General features: G+C 45.2%; 1 protein-coding gene across 4 annotated transcripts; it reads left to right on the top strand.

Annotated features, from left to right (window-relative positions):
- Positions 1 to 226: 226 nt before the first annotated feature.
- On the top strand, positions 227 to 17,903 carry BDH2 (3-hydroxybutyrate dehydrogenase 2). 4 transcript variants are annotated; one of them, XM_069978392.1, is made up of 10 exons: positions 227 to 300; positions 1,729 to 1,805; positions 3,850 to 3,928; positions 4,929 to 5,025; positions 5,217 to 5,325; positions 9,329 to 9,389; positions 10,932 to 11,045; positions 12,136 to 12,194; positions 12,280 to 12,372; positions 15,599 to 17,903. In XM_069978392.1, exons 2-10 carry the CDS (start codon positions 1,734 to 1,736, stop codon positions 15,650 to 15,652), a joined length of 738 nt encoding a protein of 245 aa, XP_069834493.1. In that variant the 5' UTR covers positions 227 to 300; positions 1,729 to 1,733; the 3' UTR covers positions 15,653 to 17,903. The 4 variants fall into 4 exon arrangements, with proteins under 4 accessions (XP_069834493.1, XP_069834496.1, XP_069834495.1 ...); XM_069978395.1 differs by having other exon boundaries at positions 280 to 300; positions 1,733 to 1,805; XM_069978394.1 differs by lacking the exon at positions 227 to 300 and adding an exon at positions 347 to 417.
- Positions 17,904 to 18,245: the final 342 nt, after the last annotated feature.

Here is an 18,245-nt window from a genome sequence, read left to right as displayed (position 1 = left end):
ACTTTCATATATCTAGCTATGTTTCCATGGTGTAGAAAAATTTACAAGGAGTCAAAGAGGCTTTTCCAAGCTCCTGATAGACTGCTGACAAGACTATAACAAAACCGAGGAAATGTGCACAATTTTCGACCTGAGAATTGTTTTACATAGTTTTCAACACTAGGTGGCGTCCGTGTCTCTGTGAGCACATGTAACGCGCTCTTATCATGCTGATTCAGCAGGGACTGGTTCCTTTGTGTCATGTGACCGCTCATAGTCCAAAGCTCGGCAGTATTGGTTATCCGGAAGCCGCGTATACAGGTCTGTGCTTTGCTTATTGATCTATAGTGTGTACTGTTACTTAGTGCTTGTAGCAACTAGTCAGCTGCTATGTACATAGAAGGGATAGCCAGGACTCCTAGGGGACAATACTTACCGGTATGGTGTAACATCATTACAGTCTAAGGTGATTGTTTGCTATGGGGGATAAGATTGATCACTGTTACTGCTATTACTTTGTATATTGTCTGCAGCCTGTTTTTTAAATCACAGACCCTTTGACTTCTGACAAGTGAATTTCTTTCATAGTGTTTCCCAAGCGCCAACATATTCTGCGGCGCTGTACACTGACTATTATCACTAAAATCAGATCCTGTCCCAATGGAGATCATAGTCTAATTTCCCTGTCTCAGTCACACGGCTCTGCCAATTTCTTATAAAACCAGGATGATTAATCAATATGCTTTTTAGCAGTGTGGGAGATGTAACAGCCATGTAATGCGGACCCACTTCACCATAAGCACCGATATCTTTTATCCATAGATTTCTCAGTCCTCTGGGCGTGATTCAGAGCGCTGTATCTTAAAGGGAACCTGTCACCGGGGACGCGGGCACAGAGTACGCCCGACCCCCCGGTGCAGCCCCCTGATACCTACCCTTTCCGATAAGTCCCATTCCTGGAGTCGGTCCCGGGACGAAGATATCAGCGCCCGAAGCGGTGAGCGCGTCCGCTGAGATGAGTCTGATGCCCATAGAGAATGACGGCTCCATTCATTCTATGGGTGTCGGAATCACCTCAGCAGCGCACGTGAGTGGCTTCAGCCGCTGATATCTTCATTCTGGGATCGGCTCCAGGAGTGGGACTCGTCAAAAAGGGTAGGTATCAGGGGGCTGCAACGGGGTTTTGGGCGGGCTCTGTACCTGCGTCCCCGGTGACAGGTTCCCTTTAAGGGGCTAGTTCAGCAAAAAAAAGCTCCGCTAACAGGGTACAGAGAGCGCTTAGTCCATGTGTACTGCATTGATCTCTATGAGCAATCATAGGAGTCCCCTAGGGGAACTACAAATTTGTATGTAAAAAAAAAAATGTATTCATAAAAATAAAATCCCCATAATAAAAGTGTAAACCACTCTCCTTTTCCCATTCTAGAAAGAAAATAAATAAAAAAAATCTGCTATTGCCACTTGTGGAATTGCCTGAACTATTAAATGATCACATCCCTTATCTCACACCATGGTAAACGGCTTAAAGCGAAAAAATTGTCATCACTGTAGACTCCACCCCTTCATGATGTCATCATTGCATAGGCGTCAACTCAGCGGCCATTGGTATGGGCCAACCTAGAGGGATTGGGGCCTAGACCTTTAGGCCAGCCCATTCAATGGCCGTCGAGGTGGAGAAAATTTATGGCTTTTATTACACGTACATATGCATGTTTCCTTTTCTATTGTTTCAGTCTGTGTCTCTTTCAGGTAGAATGGGTCGTCTAGATGGAAAAGTAATTGTGCTGTCAGCAGCTGCACAGGGGATCGGGCAGGCTGCAGCCATTGTAAGTCTACCAGCCAGGTAGATCACAATCTAGACAATTAGTTAAAGTGTGCGATCACCTCTGGTAAATTTATAACAATATTTGAAGAAACTGCCATTTTCAGCAGCATACATTTTGTGTACGCATCAACATGCACAGGTTAGCATAGAAAGAAAACAGGTTTTGTCTGGTGAAAGTCTGAAAGGGGAAGTTTGTGCTCTTAACCTAACCCCATGTGGGCCAGACTGTGGTCTGCCGGGTGGGAGGGGGTCCAGAGGGTGACAGTCTGGTCCCCAGGGGGTTAAATTTACCCCCTGTGGGCCAGACTGTGCTCCATTACGGGAGGACGGGAGTGTCCAGGGGAGGGTTAACTTACTTTCTAGTCTTCTCCCCTTCTTTTGTCACTCAGCGGCCGAGCTGGGACTCGGCTGCAGCTGCTGTTGGCTGAACTGTTCAGCCAATCAGTGGCTGCAGCGATGTTCCAGCTACTGCCGCTGCTTGGCTGATATTATATTTGAAGAGCCAGAGCCCTGCACACTTCTAGCTTAGTTTACCAGGCTCTGGTGAAAAAGGAAGACATCAGAGGTGAGTATGAACACTCCCGCCTCTGCACTGCACCCATACCAGCAAGGAAGGGAGGCATTTAAAGAGGACCTGTCACCCCCCCGTGCCGGGGTGACAGGCTCCCGACCCCCTGTTAGATCCCCCTATACTTACGTGATCCCGACGGGTCCCGCTTCCTGAGCCGGTCAGGTCACGGAGATTTCAGCGCCCGAAGCCCGGCGCACGTGCTGAGAGATGGGTCCGATGCCCATAGAGAATGACGGAGCATCGGACTCCCCATTCATTCTCTATGGGCGTCTGACCCTGCTGTCAGCGCGCGCGCCGGGCTTCGGGCGCTGAAATCTCCGTGACCCGACCGCATCAGGAAGCGGGACCCGGCGGGATCACGTGAGTATAGGGGGATCTAACAGGGGGTCGGGAGCCTGTCACCCCGGCACGGGGGTGACAGGTGTCCTTTAACCTTCATTGCTGGGATGGGTACAGTATGAGATCAATCTGGCCCCCAGGGGGTTAAGTGTGGATGCAATGCATCCTCATTTAAGCGCCTAGGGGCCACATTGTTCAGTCTGGCACCCAAAGGGTTATGTGTGGATACCATGCATCCTCACTTAACCCCTTGTATGCAAAACTGTAAGCAGCATCTGGCAAGATGCTGCATATTGTTAGGTGCAGAACATCTGACAAAATTTTGGGTGTTCTACTCCTGCCTTTTTTCTTTCTGTGTTTGTGTTGTGTGCATTTTGTTTTTTCGTTTAAATAAAATGGTTAACAAGGGGTGTGGGGGTGTTATTTTTAGTCTGGTGAGGGCGAAAATAAATGGCCCTCCCAACCCTGATACTACTAGGCTGCTGCTGTTTGGTTTTTTAACCTGGCTGGTTATGAAAATGCAGGGAACCCTGCAAGCTTTTTTTTTTATTTTTATTTATAATTTAAATAAAACAGCAGCAGCCTAGTAGTACCAGAGTGGGAAGGGTAATTTATTTTGGCCCTCACCAGCGTAATAATAACAGCCTATTTTGACACTCAAGGACTACTGGTACCCAGCTCTTACCAGTAGCCTTGGTGGAAACAGTTGGGAAAAGGCCAAAAATGGCTAGGTCCTGAAGGGGTTAAGCAGATTATTAGGTGCAAAGATGTATAGATAATTTGGTGCTTTGACTAATAATTGGTAGTGTTGAGCGAGCATGCCAAATGTTCGGGTAGACGTATTTAACTCCTGGTCGCTGGAGAAGTGGGATGCAGCCATGTTTGCATCCTACTTTTCCAGCCACCAAGAGTCAGATGCTAAGGGTTCGGGTTTAGCCAGTTCACTCAAAACTAATATTTAGTGTTCATGCCTATAATAGGTGGGTAGCCGGGATGTCTTGCCCAACTCTTGAACATATGATGTGAAAATGAATCATATAAGATATAAAATGTTTCTGCTGATGGTCATTGTTTGACAATACTATGTAAACAATATTAGTAGTGCTATGTTATTTATTGCTATTCTTGCCTTTAGGCATTTGCTAAAGAAGGAGCAAAGGTGATTGCAACAGACATCAATGAAGAAAAGTTGAAAGCTCTTGAATCATACAAAGGTTGTTACCTACCCCTGGTTATTCCTTAAAGCGAATCTGTCAGCAGTGCTGTAACTAAGCACATGGCTAGCTAGGGCTGGTAAATACAATTCCGGCCATATCTGGTTTATTTAAATAGTCCTGTCTATTGAATATGAGCCTTTTTCTTAAAGCGACTCTGTATCCTCAATCTGCCCCACCCCCACCCCAAATTGCTTGTAGCTGCTTTTAATCCAAGATCTGTCCTGGGGTCTGTTCGGCAGGTTATGCAGTTATTGTCCTACCAAATATCTTTTACACTTGCAGCTGTGTGTCAAATTATGCTTGCCTAGAGTGTCTGTGCCCTAGGCCTCTCCGTCCCTCCTCCCTGCCCTCTTCACCATGAGGAATGCCCCAGGCAGGACTTTTCCTATTCATCACTTGTCTGAACACTGGATCGTTAAGGCACCTGTTCAGTGTTCAGACAAGTGATGAATAAGAGAAATCCTGCCCAGGGGCATTCCTAATCATGAGGAGGAACGGAGAGGTGGTGCAGGCCTAGGGCACAGACAGGGAAGAGGGGCAGAAAGTTTTATAACTTTGTATTGTGTTTTAATTACCAGGGGAAAGAAATCACCTGAGTTGTCCTTTAGAGCGAATGTAACATCAGGTGCATCTCTCTCTTTTTTTTTTTTAATCTTATATTAGCCGATCAGCACCGGCATTCAGGGTTTGGTTCCAATGGCGCTGCCTCACAGAGCGGAAAGGATATTGTCACAGAGGCGGGGCGGCCGGCCCGTCTCCAGTGCATAGAGCCGGGCCGGTGCACAGCAAAAGAACGGTGCTGAGTGCGGGAACCAGGAGGCAATGTATCTGATGGTACATTCACTTTAAGTTATAGCCAACAAATCCATAAGAACAATTCTGTTATATTGAGACTTGGGCAATGTTATGGTGCCCAGGTTATTTAGCAAAAATAGAGATAAAAAGCTACACTTTATAACTTGAATCAATAAACATATTATTCATACAATTACCCCAGGTATTCAGACCAGAGTATTAGACGTCACAAAGAAGGAGCAGATTGAAAAACTCTGCCAGGAGATTGAAAGAATTGATGTTCTCTTCAATGTTGCAGGGTAAGTAAAATGGAACCTCTGTGTATGGAATTCTCTTTGTTCTGTTAAACTTTATGTAGTTCGCCATCCCTTTCTGGATGCATAGTAGGGTAATGCAGTGCTATGTATTATGTCTGGAGTGTTCCTTTAATGTTTGTTGCATAGTGATATGCTTAAAGCTTGTTTACACCTTAACCGGTGTTTTCTTCCAGCTTCGTTCACCATGGATCTATACTGGATTGTGAGGAGGCAGATTGGGATTTCACTATGAATCTCAATGTGCGGAGTATGTATCTCATGATAAAAACATTCCTGCCAAAAGTAAGTTCACATTGTTCTCAATCATTCATGCAGTGGAGTGGTTACTAAAAATATCAGAGCAACTGACTGAAGAAATAACCAAACATTCATGTCTCCTGAGTTTTGCAACTGCATTTTTTTTGCTGAACTTCTATTATTTATAGAACACCTATGATACCTTCATATTTCAAGGGCAAAAAGTTTTTACGTAGCTGTATCTTTTATTTTATCAGTTAAAGGTTAAAGTCCGGCGATATTTAAAAATTCCCAGCAGGCAGGGTCAGGGAGGGACATAATAATCGCTAGATCGTCCGGGCAGCCCATAGAGGATAGCAGCGTCTGCTGCTGCCGCTCCTATTCCAAGGAGCGACGGCAGCAGATCACTGCTATATCAGTTGCTTGTTTTTCAACATGTTAAAAAACAAACGACTGCAACGATCAGCCGACATGAACGATGTCGGCTGATTGTTGCCTTCTATTCCACGGGACGATTATCGGCCGAATACGGACGATAATCGTTCAATGGAATAGGGCCTTTACCTCTCCCTGTGTTCCCAAAGCACTGCCTTGCCACTCCAGGACCCCCGCCAGGTTCTGCTCCAGCGACATCATGACTTAGTTTGGTTCAACCAATCATTGATTAGGGCGGGACACCGCTACAGTGTCTGATTGGCTGATGGGGCAATCAATGAGCCGGGTTAAGCACTTTCCCCCAGACTTGTGACGACATTGGAACTCGGGGGAAAATGAGTTCCAGCCAGGGTCCTGGTGCCTGTCATGTGGCACATCAGGGAAACAGAAAGAGGTAAGAAACACTTGCTTATAATGTCCCACCGCCGCCTGCTGGCAAATGTAAACATTTTTCTGACTTCTTCTTTAAGAAGCTTTTTTTCAGGTTCATATCAATTATTGTTTTGGTGTGTTTACACAGAGAGATTTATCTGACAGATCTTTGAAGCCAAAGCCAGGAATAGACTATAAACAGGGAACAGGTCATAAAGGAAAGACTGAGATTTCTCCTCTTTTCAAATCCATTCCTTGCTTTTGCTTCAAAAATCTGTCAGATAAATCTCTCTGTGTAATCACACCAAAAAGAGGGTTATCCCAAGATTTAAATGTTTACCCTATTTACAGGATAACTCCTATAATATATTCAATAGCTTTAATAATTGATTGCCTTTCTAGTGCTTTGGTAATTGGCATAAAAGCCACTGTAGGCTTGAAGGCCTTTGTAAGACCTCTGGCTGCTATGACATCCCATTGGTGCCCCACTTTCATCAGACAAAACGATATCTAAGGGGTTAACGATTTGGATGGTATTGCCAACTCTGTTGGATCAGAGTGCTGGGTGTAAATTACATAAATGACACCCAACGTGATTATATTGGTTATATCTGGCTAGTTTGCCGTCTGGGTCATGTTTGGCCTATATTAAAGATTTATAAAAGACGTGTAAACAAATAAAAAGAGCTTTCTTCTGGAAACTGTGTGGTATTGCAGCTTGTCCCTATTCACAAGCTGACACCATGGACAGGTATTAAAGGGGTTAATCAGCACTACAAAAACATGGCCACTTTCTTCCAGAGACAGCACCACTCTTGGCTCCAGGTCAGGTGGGGTTTGCAATTAAAGCGACCCTGTACCCACAATCTGACCCCTCCCCCCCCCAAACCACTTGTACCTTCGGATAGCTGCTTTTAATACAAGATCTGTCCTGGGGTCTGTTTAGCAGGGGATGCAGTTATTGTCATAAAAAATTATTTTAAAATTGCAGCCCCGTGCCCTATGGGCGTATCTGTGCCCTAACTTTGCACCACCCCCTCTGTCCCTCCTCCCCACCCACTTCATCATTAGGAATGCCACTGGAACATTTACTCCTGTTTGAACATTGTACAGGTGTCTTAATGATCCAGCCCACGTGCTGTGGTAACACAGGTGGTGAATAGGAGACAATCTGCCTGGAGCATTCCTAATGATGAGGAGGGACGGAGGGGGTGGTGCAAAGTTAGGGCACAGATACGCCCGTAGGGCAAGGGGCTGCAATTTTAAAATAACTTTTTTATGAGGCCGCCATGAGCCCGTAAAATTGGAGCCCTTGATTGCGCTTCCCTCTCTAGGGCTGAGAACGGGGGATAATGGAGCCAGGTTACTCACGTCCGAGTCACCCTTAAGCGATGCGGATTCCCCGGTGGAGAAAGCCAGGTCAGACTCGCTGGAGCGGCCGGGTCCCGGAGAGGGACTGGCGTCAGATGGAGGTCCCTCGGCCTGGTCAGCAGAGGCAGAGGTAGAGGCCCGACTGTGATCCTCGTCGTCCGACGCAGTGGAGCCCCAGCTGGAATCGTTGTCGGACGGGAGTGGGGCCAGCAAGCAGGCCGGGTCCAGCTCCGGTAGGCTTTCAGGCCACCCTAGTAACACCGGAGCAGCAGCGACAGAAACGCACTCCTCCTGGGCCGCCATCCTATTACTGGCGGGCTTGTGAGGAAAGAGGAGGAGGAGCGAAGAGACTGGCAACTCGGCCCACCATCCTGCCCAGCAACAGTGACGTCAGCAGACTGTAAGGGCCAATCAGGGAGAGTGCCAGCAAAGTCTATGGTGCCTAGTGATTTTCGCGCTTTGGTGGTATGGCCGTTAACCTCTTCTTCTCTAAGATATGACGCAGCCAGTAATTCCAAGACAACAGGGCCCAATAAAGTACAATAGACATCTTTCTGGGGTTTGTAGTACACTTTCGGGGATATCCGGAGTAGGCACACTGTATTCAGAAACCTGTTCGTGACGCCAAAATTAGCATGTGGTGAGCCAGGGCAGCTTGTTGGGAGTAGTAGTTACTGATGGCAGGTTTAGCCCAGTTAATCATTGGCCAGGTATTATGTCACGGTTATGGCACAAGGGGAGCTGACTAACTAACGGGCATCTGTCCAAGCGGGACCCCGTTACACCACACGATTTTTCGTTGTCCTTAGTCAAGGCACTAATAACCAGACCAATGCCAGGGTTTAGAAACAACTGTAGTTGTACGTTTATTAACTCGGTGGTTACTAATAGCAACAGTCTCTCTCTCTGGACGCAGCCAGGATTGAAGTAAACCTAAATTTAACTGATGGTAGTAGATGATGCTGGGATGATAGGCCGTGGTGTAGTAGCGTTACTTTAAGTGAGTGACAATTAAATGATGGGCGTAGTAGTCACGGGAGTACGATGCTGGGTAAACAGGATGAACAGGATACTTGCTGTTAACAATGACGGAGCGGCTGCGACTGGAAACGATACCCAGATCTTAGATATGAGAATTGAAGAGTCAGGATGATCTGGACTAGACAGGAATACTTCAGACCAACAATGGATAGGATACCGCAGGGTTGTGGCGTCTTTTTTTAAGGAGACGCAAGGAAACACGTCCTTCCCCCTTGAAGGTAGAGGGAAGTCTCTAGAAAAAGGGGTGTGACCAACTGAACCCAGTCAGAGCTAAACGGCTTTTATGGTCACTATGGCAGCCGGGGAGATCACGTGATACCAGGCTAGTTGCATCATCACACTAACCAACAAATAAACCAATATGTATGAGAAATATGAGTAATACCAAACTTGAACAGTGGGGGGGGGGGGTGACATAACACTAACAGTTTGTAGTGGCCATTATTCTTTTCAGAACAGATACAGTCAGAATATAAATAAATACAGATACAGACTTATCATTAGGGAAAAATCTCCTGTTCTGGGACACTACATGACAATAACTGCATCATCTGCCAAACGGACTGCAGGACAGATTTTGGATTAAAAGCAGCTATCCGAAGGTACAAGTGGTTTGGAGGGTCGGATTGAGGGTACAGAGTCGCTTTAAGCTCCATTCACTTCAAAGGAACCGAGTTACAAAACCTGAACCCGAACTGGAGACAAGAGTGGTGCTGTCTCTGGAAGGAAGTGGCCATGTTTTTTGTAGTGCTGGATAACCCCTTTAAACTATTTCTAGAAGAAAGCAGCTTTTAAAAGATTGAAACCAGTATTTTTGTATCTTTTCCAGATGCTTGCTCAAAAATCAGGCAACATTATCAACATGTCTTCTGTAGCCTCCAGTATTAAAGGTATAAACCGATAAATAAAAGTAGTTAATATAATGTACAGTTTTTTGGCTGTTTTCACATATTTGTTACTTACTGTATTACAGTTTTCATGGTGCCTTTGTGTGTGTGTATTTTTCCTTTAGTTATTTATCCTTGAATAGTTGGGCAGAGGTAGATATCATAGCTGGACTGACCACCCAACTGCATTATGCAAACGAATATACAGTATATTTAAATGCATACAGATTCTATATGTACATTATGGAGGAGATTTATCAAACATGGTGTAAAGTGAAACTGGCTCAGTTGCCCCTAGCAACCAATCAGATTCCACCTTTCATTCTTCAAGGACTTTTTGAAAAATGAAAGGTGGAATCTGATTGGTTGCTAGGGGCAACTGAGCCAGTTTCACTTTACTCCACGTTTGATAAATCTCTCCCACCGTGTCTCATATAGAAACATGTGAAGTCATTGTTTAGGTGAAGAGCCCTGGCACATACTGTTGACAGCAGAGATTAAGGCCCTATAACACCAAGCGATTCTCAGCCATCTTTGGTTGATTAACGTCCTTCCATCTGATCGTTTGTTGTAATAGGTCATGGTAAAAGGCAATGATCAGCCGACATGCACAATGTCAGCTGATCGTTTTCTTTCAACATGTTGTATTCTGCTGCCCATCGCTCCCTGTAATAGGAGCGACGGCAGCAGACCACCACTCTCTTCAATGGGCCCCTCCTGCTGCTCCCCACACATCCAATATCTTAGAAATCTGGTAGCTTTACTCTTTTCTCAGACTTCTGACTCACCACACTGGTAGTGATGTGCAATGAATAACACTTGGATAAAATGCAGGATATTCCTGCACAACAGATATAGTGACAATGGGCATGTTTGTTACAGAAGGTGCACAATATGGCTGACCAGATCCCTTTAAGCAATTAATGACCCAGTGATATGAAAGTATCACTAAGGCAAACATTTGTAAGTGAAACATTTGCTGTTTATGTGTCTGTTTTTAGGTTAGATCCACATGATGTGGCAGTCAATTGCAGACAAAACTATGCCCCGGATAGAGTTGGCCAATGGCTGCATCATACTGATAGTAAATCTTTACCAGCTTGTTACGCGGGACTAAAATGCTGCAGATTTGTTGATTTTTCCTTTTACCTTCCATAAATCAAAATCTGCAACATATATCTGCAGTATTTCCGTCTTGTGTGAACATAAAGGGAATCTCCAGACCCAACCTTAAAGGTATTTCACCCAGGTAAAATACATGCTGAATCATCCCGCCTCCTGGCTGAGGTAGACTCTATGAGAAGATCAAGGATCAGACCACACAGAGGTAAGTAAGAGGCCTCTGGCAGACAGGGAAAATAACTGGGACCCCTGCAGCTGCTCGATCGCTGTGTTTATAGGGTTATTGATGGGCTGCAGTGCGATCGCTACTGCTTGTCATTAGCGGTAAGGGCCCAGCTGCTGATATTGTGTCCATTGGCCATGTGTGTTATATTATAGTGGGTTATACTGTTCTTCTGGTAACTATGTATTTTTGCCTTCCAGGAGTAGTAAACAGATGTGTATATAGCACTTCAAAAGCTGCAGTCATTGGCTTGACTAAGTCTGTTGCTGCAGACTTCATTGAGCAAGGAATACGGTGTAACTGTGTATGTCCAGGTAAGTAAAATACTATTCCAGAATAAAATGTGAAGGGTAACAAACCGGTATACTTACCCACCCTGCTCTCCCGTTGCTGCCAGTTTCCTGACCAGGCTTCTTGCCTGCCTCCGCTGACATGTTGTGCTGCTGGAAATGCCTGCTCAGCATGTAAATTCTGTCTTTGCTGAGAGGCCATATGCTGGTCAAACAGTCTAGCGGAAGTAGGAAAGAAAAACATGAGTGCTCGGAAAACCAGCAAAACAGGTGAGGGAGTAGGACGGGTAAGGACCCTATTACATGGGGCAAATATCTGCCCTATTAGGCCGAATCGGGCAGATATGTGTAATAAAGAGAACGATCAGCTGAGGACTCGATCATCGGCTGATCATTGCCTTTCAGCAGTTTTGAAAATCATCGGCTGCTAACCGCCCATAGTTGCATGTAATAGGAGGTGCACTGTTGTCGGCCAATGAAAGTTCAGAGAAAATAATAAAGCTATACTTCACCACTCCCCGGGGTCCTTCAAGCTTCTTACCACAGCCTCTGCTGAAGCTTCTGAAGCCATCTCTGCAGTGAGATGCCGCTCAGCCAATCACCGGCCGAGTCAGCAGCCGAGACTGTTTTAAAAAAACATGTTGGACCCCGGACTTCTCCTTTAAGAGGTTATTGAATCCCTCAAAAATGAAGGAGAGGTCAGCAGCACCGTTGGACCCTGATGTACTGGTAGTAGGTACTGTAGATGGAAGACCGACGATCCCCAAGTGGGTTTACGTAACTTGTATGGAGGAGGTCCCACAGGGGTCGAAACGTCGTATTTATTTAAGCTTGGCTGTCAATAAAGATTGAAGACTATAACTGGATGCTGTTAGGTAGCTACTACTTGTCATTAACGGTGAGGACCCAGCCGGTCCTCACCCTCTAAGAAGCAAGCTCAGCTCCAGAGCTAGCTTCATAGAGCTTGTGGACTTAATGGCATGCTGGTACGTCATGGGTCCTTAAAATTAAAGGTTCAAGCTGTTTAGACCTCTTCTTTATAGGGGTAGAAACTGATTATTTATAAAAAAAAAACAATGGCTAAAATTTGTATTAACTTATCAATGTTATTTAGGGACTGTGGATACACCATCATTAAGAGAAAGGATCCAAGCCAGGCCGAACCCTGAGCAAGTAAGAACATGACATTATCTATCTAGCTGATATGGTTTATATGCAGTGTTTTTAGTGTTTAAAATTTTTCCTGTGGTTTGAGTAGGCTTTAAAGGACTTCCTTGCAAGGCAGAAGACTGGTAGAATGGCCACAGCAGAGGAAGTTGCTCACCTGTGTGTATACCTGGCTTCTGATGAGGTAGGTCCTCTATTGAGATTACCAAACCTAGACAATTATGAGAATAGATAATATATCAGCCATTTTTCATAAGGTTAGGTCAGTAGAGATGAGCGAACCAGGTTCGGGTTCGAGTCGATCCGAACCACATTGTTCGGTATTTGATTAGCTGGGGCTGCTGAACTTGGATAAAGCTCTAAGGTTGTCTGGAAAACATGGATACAGCCAATGACTATATCCATGATTTTCACATAGCCTTATGGCTTTATCCAAGTTCAGCAGCCACCGCTAATCAAATGCCGAAAGTTCGGGTTCGGATCGACTCGAGCATGCTCGAGGTTCGCTCATCTCTATAGGTCAGCCAAGATACCCCTAAAATTGTTGATACCGGCCACGTTTTAGTGAATGCGTGGGAGGCCTTCGGGGAGTGGCCTTAATGAGTATAGGCCCAGATAGTGGGCAAGATAATAATCACTATTAGGGAGTCTGACCCATGGTCGGAAGAGTCTCGGCTGTCCAGCCAGATGGTACAGGTAAATGTCCATTAGGGCATAACGGACGCTAGAGAGTGGTCAATTTTCATTTAGATCAAGAGCTCCCCCAAACAAATAAGGGAAGAGTAGACGAAAAAAAAGCCGGGTGCGCCTTCTGGTGTAGTAAATCTTAATCCCCTATTTCACGGGCGATGTTGAGGAGCAAACGAGTGCTGACAGTGCTCATTTGCTCCTCGTACCCCTCTCGCTGCCGCTGCTGAGTGCAGGGGGGCCACGGAGAGCTGCGGGGGGTCTGCCCAGGTGATTACTAATTTGTGCGGGCAGCCCATAGAGCAAAGCGACGGTCTGCTGCTGCCACTCCTATTCCACGGAGCGACGGCAGCAGATCATTGCTCTCCTGGTCGTTTGTCTTTCAACATGTTAAAAGACAAACGTCAGCAATGATCAGCCTGATAATTGTTTAGTGTAATAGGGCCTTTAGTCAGTCAATAAAACAATAGGAATTTGTGGTTTCGCTCACCTAGAGGAGTTGTGCAGATGTATAGACACAACTCTACAGAGAGCACATACACACCTCCTTCACCGCAGCGTGTTCCAGGGCACTCTCAGTTCCAAGCCGGAGTGAACAATATGGATAGATGATCCCAACCAGAAGCATCTGGGATCGAGGCCCTTCTGTATGGACTCCAGGTATTGGAGTGTCACTCTGGGCAGTTACACATAAGGTTGGTGACCATATGAAGCCCAGCTACAATCGAAGCAACAAGACGATTTTCGTTTTGAGTAATAGAAGGCAACGATCAGCCAACATGAACGATGTCGGCTGATTGCTGCTGTCGTTAGTCTTTTAACATGCTTAAAGACAAACGACTAATATAGCTGCGATCTGCTGTCATCACTCTGTGGAACAGGAGCAGCGGCAGCAGACCACTGCAATCTGCTATGGGCTGCCTGGACGATCAAGCGATCACCCAGGCAGCTCCCCACGGCCCCCGCTGTACTCACCCACTCGCTGCCGACACATGGAATAGCGGCAGCAGCGAGCGGGGAAAGAGTAGCAAGCGAGCGCTTACAGCTATCATCTTTGCTGCAGACTGGGCAGAAAGTTGGCTTAGACGTGGAGCGACCTCTCCTTCTGTAGTTTAGCCGATCTTTTCATCCCTAAAACAGCTGCATTTTCCTAAAATGTTCTATCAAGCACAATAGGAACACATCCCCTAATCCCCAAACATACTAGTGTTACGACCATAAAATTATGTTTTTGGGCCTTTTTCTTTTACCGTTGTGGGGCCACTCTTGAGGTCTTTGCACTGGGCCCTGGAAATACATGTAATACCCAGTGGAACAATGTATGGGGATTGGGGGCTCACCTGTAATACCCAGTGGAGCAATGTATGCGGAGTGGGGCCCACCTGTAATACCCAGTGGAGCAATGTATGGGGAGTGGGGCCCACCTGTAATACCCAGTGGAGCAATGTATGGGGAGTGGGGCCCACCTGTAATACCCAGTGGAGCAATGTATGGGGAGTGGGGCCCACCTGTAATACCCAGTGGAGCAATGTATGGGGAGTGGGGCCCAACTGTAATACCCGGTGGAGCAATGTATGGGGAGTGGGGCCCACCTGTAATACCCAGTGGAGCAATGTATGGGGAGTGGGGCCCATTCTGTACTTTGTTTTTGAGCCTTATGATTTCTTCGTACACTTTTGTACTTGTACATTTGGTTCTTGACAAATGTTGAAATAAAAATAATGTATGACTAAGTCATAGGAAGAATATGTGACTTGTTTGCGGAAATATTTTAAAGGAAGTTCTGATTAAATATTGCCACTTTGCAGGTGTTTGTCCTATATAGCCTGAAAAACATGGAAACATGTTTTGAAGAAGTACTCCAGGACAAAAAGATGTTTTTAAATCAATTGGTGTCAGAAAGGTCTACAGATCTGTAAATTACTTCTTCCAGTACTTATTAGCTGCTGTATGTCCTGCATGAAATGGTGTATTCTTTCCAGCCTGACAGGGTGTTTTCTGCTGTCACCTTCGTCCGTCACAGGAACTGTCTAGAACCATAGCAAATCCTACTACTAGAAGTGGCACTATGTCAGACTGGAAAGAATATACCACTTCCTGTAAGACATACAACAGCTGATAAGTACTGGAAGTTATACAAATCGTTATAGCTTTCGTTATAAGTTGATTTAAAAAAAAAAAAAAAAAACGCTTTCTCCATAGTACCCCTTTAACAAATTTTACGTTTTAAGAGACTAACATTTTTATTTATGTGAAAGGTGATTTTTTATATTGCCTATTATTGTTTTGGCCCCTTTATTGTTTAAGGCCCATTTACCACCAGGATTTGCGGACCTATGCCCTATAGACACATCCGTAGGTGTTATGGTTCGTGTTGGGGCCATGATCTGTGCTGCAAGAAAAAAGAGCAAGCCATTGTGCAATCCATAGTGCAGTATGGTTCACCCATTTCAATGAATGGGTCCCCCACCCCCCCCAATTTATTATTATTTTTTTGGTGTGTGGGGGAATATTGGAGTATCTGGAGGAAAAACACAGATCCAGGAAGGTCATGAAAATGTCCAGATGCAAACCGAGGACCCAATATATTCTAATTTGTTCTCCCCTATTGATTTTTAACAGTGTAAAAAACACAGATTTTTTATAGGTTCTGCATTCTCGTGGTATATTTGTTGCTATCTCATTGTATTCTAAGATAAATGTTATTTTTTCTGCCTCTTTAGTCTGCCTATGTTACTGGTAATGCGCACATCATTGACGGTGGCTGGAGTCTGTAAATCATGTGATGTAATGACAGATGGGAAAACTTCACCGAAAATCAAGAGAAATCAAACACAGTTTGGAACTAATGTAAATGCAAGGAAAGAAATAGTTTTTAAGTATCCTAAAAATAGACAAACCATGAAAATACACCTATACACGCTTACTTTTCAGAACCACAGAGAAAACGTCGCCTTGTGTCAATCAGAGTTTGTGTTTATTTTTTTTCTACATAGATACTTTATATAATGTCACTTTTGATGTCATTGTTAGCTCGTATAGTGCTGCTGTACCTCACCTATGATAGATTATATCAAATTTTAGACTTTTTTGTGTGTATAAAAGGACCTCTGTAAACAACAGTTACTACTTATGCCATAGTGCGAATTCCTATTTTTTTTTCCCAAAAGGTCACGACATTTCACTTTGATTAAAATTAAAGCAGAAAAACAACAGAAAGTATTTTAAGTCATTAGGGATGAGCTCATTTACAGTAATAACAAAGTGAAGCTCTTAATTATCTTGTAAATCTGCGTATCAGCCTGCTGCCTTTTAACTGACTGATGCTCCTTGCCGGGGGCCTGGAAAAGCAGGATCCAGTCCTGGGAAACTTCTCCCAGTTTCCATCAGGCAGCCGGCTGATGAGCGGATTGCAGAGATACAAAGCGCTTCACTATTACTGTAAATTTGCTCATCTCTACAAGTCATATTAATTTACAGACACAAAAACAAATACATGTGATTTCTTCTACTTTGTGTCCTGGTTCTAATAAACATCTACAAAATCCTTTATGCTCCCCCCCCCCCCCCCCAACATATAGAATCCAGTACCGAGGGGGAAACCACAGTGGGGGACAGATATACATTACTATATTTTTCTTGACTTGGGCAGCATTCTTAAAAGCTATTGTTTACCTGCAGTTAAGAAAAGGTTAGTTAAAGCGAATGTATACATCGATTTAAATATTACCCATGTATAGAATGGCGCCAGTGCCGCAGTCCTTTTTTTTAACCACGGCACGGTTCCCGTGTACAACGCCGTTCTGTTCACGGGTACCAAGTTGGGGGTGAAGCACTGGAGACAGGCCTACCCGCCACCCAGTGGGAGAAAACCTCTGCCCCTCTATGATGCGGCTCCTTTGATTCTAATGGAGATGCGTCATAGAGGGGAGGGGGTTTCCTCCAACTTGGGGCGGGTCAGCCTGTCTCCAGTGCTTCACCCCCAGCCTGGTACCCGTGAATAGAACAGAGCCCTCCCAAAATTCAATTTTACAGTACACGGAATCGGGCCGCAGTTCAAGAAAAGGACCACGGTATCGGCTTGTCTGCGCTGGCCCAATCTATACATGGGTAATACTAAAGGCTGAGGGTACATTCGCTTTAAAGAAGTCTGGTAAAAATTAAAAACACTGCTGAAGGCGGGGGGGGGGGGGGGGGGGGCTGGCTGCAGGAACATAAAATATATACTTACCCATCCCTGTGTCATTTCACCAGCAACCTGACTGCCACCGGGCTCCAGTTTCTCCCAGATTCCAGGCACATCATGACCCAGGGAAAGTACCCGCTCAGTCAATCAGTGTCAGGTCATGATGTGGCAGGAACGGTAGCTGCAGAAGTCCGGGAGTGGTAATGCGGCACTCCCCTGCCTTCAGCAGTGTTTTCATTTTGGCCAGAGTTGTCCTTTAACAGCAGCATGCTACATGATATCCTGAGCCTAGGGATAAACCTAAAAGGAGAAATTTGGTTGGTTTATTAAAGCAACACTGACACCTTTCATGCATGAAGTGCCAGGGTACAATAAACGCTTGCCGTTACATAGTGGCCAGCTATCTCTTCATTGAGACATGTTTTTCAGATGCCCAAGAAAAAGGAAAAATCTACACTTATCTGCATAATCTGTAGCCAAAAATATTGGGTTGTGTAGTACCTGTCACACTGCAGCACTGCTTCTGGTTTGCAGTTTGATGGTAAATCTTTCCTTAAAGGGGTTTTTCAGGGAAAATATAATGGATGGCTCAGTATGTTTTGTCTGGGACACCCCTTTAACTGGTTTAAATCTTAGCTGTCTAATACTTTTAATGACCTTGTTTCACATCATAAAGCCAACAGGGATCCCTTCCCTCTGCAGAATATGTCTGATAGTTCCTCGGTTTGTCTGTGGATTCCTTTGGGGAAGTTTTCTATTTACTGCAATCTGACAAGTTTTTCTCTCTTTCCTAAAGGCATTCAAACGTGTGATTGAATCTGATAAAAATTACTGATAATAAGCCCGAGATTGTCTCTTGTACTTTATGGCCCTATTCCACGGGTCAGCGTTCGTTTGCTCCTTGTTCACCGCTCGCTGCCGCCGCTATTCGACGCAGCAGCAGCGAGCGAGTGCGGGAGGGGCGGCAGGGAGCTGCCCGGGTGATCACTGATCGTCCGGGCAGCTCATAGGATATAGCAGCATCTGCTGCCGACGCTCCTATTCAACGGAGCGACGACAGCAGATCACTGCTATATCAGTCACTTGTTTTTCAACATGTTGAAAAACAAGCGACTGCAACGATCAGCCCCCCCCCCCCCCCCCCCCAGCATGACGATTTTAGTGTTTGTGGGACTTCCTCTTTA

This window comes from Dendropsophus ebraccatus, chromosome 7 (genome assembly GCF_027789765.1).
Source record: "Dendropsophus ebraccatus isolate aDenEbr1 chromosome 7, aDenEbr1.pat, whole genome shotgun sequence".
Taxonomy (NCBI): Eukaryota; Metazoa; Chordata; class Amphibia; order Anura; family Hylidae; genus Dendropsophus; species Dendropsophus ebraccatus.
This window is presented reverse-complemented; position numbering and strand designations above follow the sequence as displayed.

Coding starts and splice junctions, on each gene's coding strand:
- BDH2 (XM_069978392.1), top strand. CDS start 1,734: ATGGGTCGTCTAGATGGAAAAGTAATTGTGCTGTCAGCAGCTGCACAG. Junction 3,929..4,928: donor AGCTCTTGAATCATACAAAG/GTTGTTACCTAC, acceptor CAATTACCCCAG/GTATTCAGACCAGAGTATTA. Junction 5,326..9,328: donor TAAAAACATTCCTGCCAAAA/GTAAGTTCACAT, acceptor TATCTTTTCCAG/ATGCTTGCTCAAAAATCAGG.